Below are 5,304 nucleotides of genomic sequence, written 5' to 3'. Positions count from 1 at the left end.
CCACTTTTCAAATTTTCATACTATTTATTTGCTATGAGTGAAGCATATATGTAGGGTTTATGAGTCCAATAAAATTTGACGTGGAGAAATTTGATGGAATGATCAATTTTGGCTCGTGGCAAGTACAAGTCAAGGATATGTTTATACGATATTGGTTATACAAGTGAAAATTAAGTGATGGTGGTGATCTTGTGCAGTCTAAGAGTGATTCCAAGAAAGGTTAAAAAAAAAGGGGTCTTCAAGCAGAAGATAGATTCCTGGGAATGCGGATAGTCTGGGCACATGTAGAACAAAGTAGGTTCGTCAAAGGGTTTTGGGTCGGATGCTGACGTGATCTTTCTCGTCAGAGGAGATGGTAACTTCCTCTGAAGAAGACATAATTCATCCTCATGGTATGTTCACTTTACCATGATAGAGGTGTGATGTTAGCAGTTTTACAACTTTACACACGGGTATTGACTTGACAGTCATACAAGGTGTATGGTGGAAGTTGTGTCGATGGTCGAAGAACTTCCAGGTGTATGGTTGAATTTATAGCTAAAATTGCACCATAAATTTCATCAAGGTTTATCGACATATGACGAATAAGAAAAATCTTAGAAGATGATATTCCAAGTGGTCTATTCTTTTATGGTGGAGTGAGTTATAATTTTTTGAGTTGAGAATTAAGATTATCAATGAATATAATGATTGTACCAGAAGCTATGGATTCTTCAAATATCTTGCAAGGTGAAATTTGTTGAGTTTTAACAAAATATTAGAAGTGTGGTTGTTCTACGTTGGAAAGATTCAAGAAAGTAATAAATGTAGCATATGTCTTTGGTTTCAAACCATCCCAATTTGAAACATGTTAAGCTTAATACACTAGCTTAGTCGTGTAAGTGATATAATGCTTTGAGAGAGTGCTTTTATAATTGAGGTCGATGAGAGATTTATGTGTGATTATAAAAAAATTTCAGATAGTGGAATTTTTCTGCTTTGTGGTTTTTTCTATGGCTTAGAGTTTTTTTCATGTTAATTCTTATGTTTCTAGTTTTATTACTTTCTTTTAATATCTCTGTTATTTTCTTACTTATTCATGGGTAGTAATGAAATTTTTTTCATCAATTACACATGATATGAAGGTGAATCGACAATTTCATTCCATCGAAATAATACATAAAACATAAAACAAATTAGGCCAAAAAAAAAAGTTCTATAATATAAATCATAAATATTTGTTTTTTTTTAAATGGTAAAAATGTTTATCTATCAATCTAAGTATTTTTTTTTAAAAGTTTTTTCAAAAAACCAAAATAACCATAACTCAAGTGCTATAGTGTTTATATTATTTATATCTCACTTCACTCACAATCTTGATTCACATCGACATTAATTAATTATTTATTTATTTATTGAGAATAAAAAAGAACCAAGTAGAAAAGAAAAGCTACAATCGAATCGAAAACGAACTTCAAAACGTCAAAGAAAAAGCGCGTTTTAGGGGTTAGACTTTCAGTTAAAAAGAATTCTTTTTCCCTTTTTTTTCCCTTTTTTAAAAAAACAGGAAAAAGAAAAACGACGTCGTGTAAAACTGGAAGGCAACGGGGTCGTTTCGGATGAGAATAGAATAGACACATCAAATGAAGAAGATGCTACTACTCACCATTCCTTCGTCACTTCCCTCTCTCTCTCTCTGTTCGCTCTTCTCAAACTGTATCAATCTTTATCAACACCACCAATCTTTTGCTTCTGCTTCTTCTTCTTCTTCTTCTTCTTCTTCTTCTCCAAATCGCTCTCAGATCAAGCTTTCTTCTCCATTGCATCTGTAAGTATTCCTCTCATCCATTTCCACACTTCCTCTTTCCTCTCATGCTCAAGTCTTTCCCTCTCCGTTTTCGAACTTCTTCTCCTCATAAACCCTAGCCTTCTGTCACTCCTACCTCACGTATCTTTCTTTTTCTGGATTCTCTGTATGTTCTTCTTCGGTTGATGTTTTTTTTTTCCCTAATTTTTGTTTCAGCTGTTAGGTTTTGTTCGTTCTCTGTCAAATTAGAGGAGATTGAGCTGCAGCTTTCTTCTGCTGTTTGATTCCGGTATGGTTTATCCTTTTTCTTTTGAATGAACTGCTGTTTTGAACATTTTGTACTGTTGTTTTACGACATGTTGTTGTACTCTTTAGGATTTTTATGACTAAATGTTTGTTGTAAATTTTACTGTCTTTGTAAGTTTAATGCGAAGGAAATGGTGATAAATATATATGTGTGAGTGTGAGTGTCAATGTCATTATTCTATATGCTGTAAGACTTTTAAGCTGAATCAGAGTGCAAAAAATTGTTTGATGTCTTGAATAAAATTGTTGTAAGTCTTATGTTTAAGCTGAAGTGGAGTATATATGCTAGAAGGTTTTTTTTTTATTAGTTTAGCTTGTGTTTGTAAGTTTTATGTTTAGAGCTTCGGTGAAATTGTTGTGGACTTAGTTTAGGTTGGATTTTTGTTTTTGAGTATCGTTCCTCTGTTTGCTAAATGATCGTTATATATGAATTTTTAAGGTAAAGATGAGCAAGTAATGCTTACCAGTACACTTGTCTTTTATTTTAATTTATGCTGTTTTGTTTTTCTTATTTCTTTTGTGTTCAGAGCTTTGAAGAAATTGTTATAGACCTGAACGAGCGAAGTTGGTTTTCCCTTGATGTTATAAGTAAAATGCTGCTTTGGAATATGACATTAAAATTTCTTCGGTGGATGGTAATGACCAATTTACATAGCTTTCATTAAGCTTAAACTGAAGTGGAAATTTTTGTTTATTGATAGTGGAAAAAAGATTCAAATTGCGAGCTCAGGTTTCTGTTTCTGTTTTATTTTTGTAAGAGGGATCCAATGAGAACCATTATTTTTTAATGAAATCTTGACTTTGAAGGTATAGTCAGATGTTTGTCCCCTATTTTAATTTGTGTTCGTTATTTGAATTGAGCCCCCAAGAGATGTCGGATGTGATCATGCCGGTACCTCCTATTATCCAGAACTTATGATCCTAGCTTTGTCAATGAAAAGAGAAGTATCATTTTTAATTATTTGGTAGATGTAGCTGAACAAACCCATCGTGGTGTGGGGTGATTCCAATCTTCTTGATGATTTTACAGTAGTTCTATCATATGTCTGCATATTGACCAAAAGATAGTCGCCCTTTGGTTTGGGTTAATTATTCAAGGTTTAATTTTTCTTTTAAATGTTTGTGACTTTGAATTAATGATTCAGTAATTCTTGTTGTTGAGGTTTTATTTCATTTAGTTTCTATCTTTGTTATTAAGCCTTGTCGATGGTTCCCATTATCTAAATCTTGCTGATGTCTTCAAATTTATGTTAAATCAGAGTAGATGATTATGAGTTGGAAGGTTAGTTGATGGTGAAAGAATTTCAAATTAAACTCCAACCAGCATTCTGAATCCATTCGTTTTGGTCATTGTTTTTTGGGACTATGGATGATGGCCGCCAACATGAAAATGGGAGGCACAAACTGGATTATTTCAGAGGGAGCCCCTCACCGGTAATTTTCCTATTCTTTTGTTTTCTTTTAAATTTTTAATGCATTCAATTAAGATGGCCTTCTTAGTTAAATTGAATGAATTGGAAATGAATTATGCAGTGGAATATGGTGCCTCCACATCATGTAAAGGAACCAAATGCCTTGGTCATGAATAAGAAGATCATGTCCATTATAGCTGAGAGAGATGCTGCTATTCGGGAGCGGAACTTAGCACTATCTGAGAAGAATAATGCATTGGCTGCACGCGATGAGGCTTTTCGGCAGCGTGATGAGGCACTTGCACAGCGTGATTCTGCATTAATGGAAAGGGACAATGCCCTTGCTGCCCTTGAAATCCGTGATAATGCTTCTAACTTTCCTCTTGGTGGTGGGATCCAACGGAAAACAAAGCGATTGCACCATTTATCTAATCATATGCCAAGCATGTCTGAAACTCCCTATGGTACAAAAGATGTGCATATAACTGATGCCTTTCCAATTACAGTTATAGCTTCTGAAGCTGTTAAGTCTCAACAGGGAAAGCGAACTAAGGATAACAAGTCAGTTTCATCAAAGACATCAAAGCCACCAAGGAAGAAGGTTGGCGAAGATTTGAATAGACACGCTGCGACCGATGGCACAAAATACAGAACCGACTGGGATGGTCAGGATGTGGGATTGAATCTTGTAAGTTTTGATGATTCTTCTATGCCAGCACCAATTTGCTCATGTACTGGACTTGCAAGACAGTGCTACAAATGGGGGAATGGGGGTTGGCAATCGTCGTGTTGTACCACCCATATGTCCATGTATCCACTTCCACATATGCCTAATAAACGCCATGCTCGTATGGGTGGGCGGAAAATGAGTGGAAGTGTTTTTACAAAATTGCTTAGTCGGCTAGCAGCAGCAGGTCACGATCTGTCGGTACCAGTGGATCTTAAGGACCACTGGGCGAGACACGGTACAAATCGCTACATAACAATCAGGTAGCTAGGAAGTAACTTCAGGAGGAGTAGAACATTTTGCAGCGGTCCTTGGGGTTGTCTCAATCGTGGTTCAAGTTAACATGCCTCAACCGAAGTGATTCTTCATGAGGTAGAGCTCTTCCCTTTCATTGGCTTAGGCATTGTGATTAAGACTGAACCTGAATGGACCACCGTAGATTGGGATATCTTTGTAGAGTATGGCCATAAGAATGCGGCAGTCTTTTGTGCAAATTCCTAATTTCCCATTGCCAAATTCCCCCATTAGAATTTCAGAGAAAACTGTAGAACGTAGAATCAAGAATGGATCTGGAAATGATGAGAATGAAGGCTGATTTTATTTGATTATTTGAATTCGAGGTACCATCTGTTACTCTGTTCATATCTGTTGCATCGAAAAACAACTTTCGATGGATCGAGTCTCAGAGGGAAGACTGGAAGAGTAGATGTTGAACTAGTAGTTGTAGGACTTAAGTAGATCCTCTAAATATTCAATAATTATTCGATAATTTTGGTCGTCTTGCTGGTAGAGTAGATTCTCCCTCTTCAACTCTTGTACTCAAAATGGATTAAGAAGCTTCCTCTTTCTTGATGTTGTGTGATTTTCCCTCGGTTGTTTTTCCTTCTCCATTTATGCTCCAACTGCCCCATTTGCTCCACAGCTTAAACCCAATTCTCAACACCAGCTGGCAGAACCATCCAGGGCACTCGAAATTTTTATAATTTCGAGTTACAGACGAAGATTCGAACTTTAGATTAAGACTAGTTGAGTTGTTGCTCTTTCTTGTGAGGTTTCTTAGGTTATGTTTGGAA

The 5,304-nt window shown here is 35.9% G+C and overlaps 1 protein-coding gene across 3 annotated transcripts; it reads left to right on the top strand.

Annotated features, from left to right (window-relative positions):
- The first annotated feature begins 1,545 nt into the window (after positions 1-1,545).
- On the top strand, positions 1,546-5,083 carry BPC4 (basic pentacysteine 4). Of its 3 annotated transcripts, none has more exons than XM_039032731.2 (5): positions 1,546-1,807; positions 2,003-2,075; positions 2,620-2,727; positions 3,352-3,526; positions 3,626-5,083. In XM_039032731.2, exons 4-5 carry the CDS (start codon positions 3,458-3,460, stop codon positions 4,496-4,498), a joined length of 942 nt encoding a protein of 313 aa, XP_038888659.1. In that variant the 5' UTR covers positions 1,546-1,807; positions 2,003-2,075; positions 2,620-2,727; positions 3,352-3,457; the 3' UTR covers positions 4,499-5,083. The 3 variants fall into 3 exon arrangements, with proteins under 3 accessions (XP_038888659.1, XP_038888660.1, XP_038888661.1); XM_039032732.2 differs by having other exon boundaries at positions 1,621-1,807; positions 3,357-3,526; XM_039032733.2 differs by lacking the exon at positions 2,620-2,727 and having other exon boundaries at positions 1,621-1,807.
- The last annotated feature ends 221 nt before the right edge of the window (positions 5,084-5,304 follow it).

This window comes from Benincasa hispida, chromosome 5 (genome assembly GCF_027475165.1).
Source record: "Benincasa hispida cultivar pf3 chromosome 5, pf3_genome.v1.1, whole genome shotgun sequence".
Taxonomy (NCBI): domain Eukaryota; kingdom Viridiplantae; phylum Streptophyta; class Magnoliopsida; order Cucurbitales; family Cucurbitaceae; genus Benincasa; species Benincasa hispida.
The sequence above is the reverse complement of the archived record's forward strand: the minus strand, read 5'-3'. Positions and strand labels throughout refer to the sequence as shown.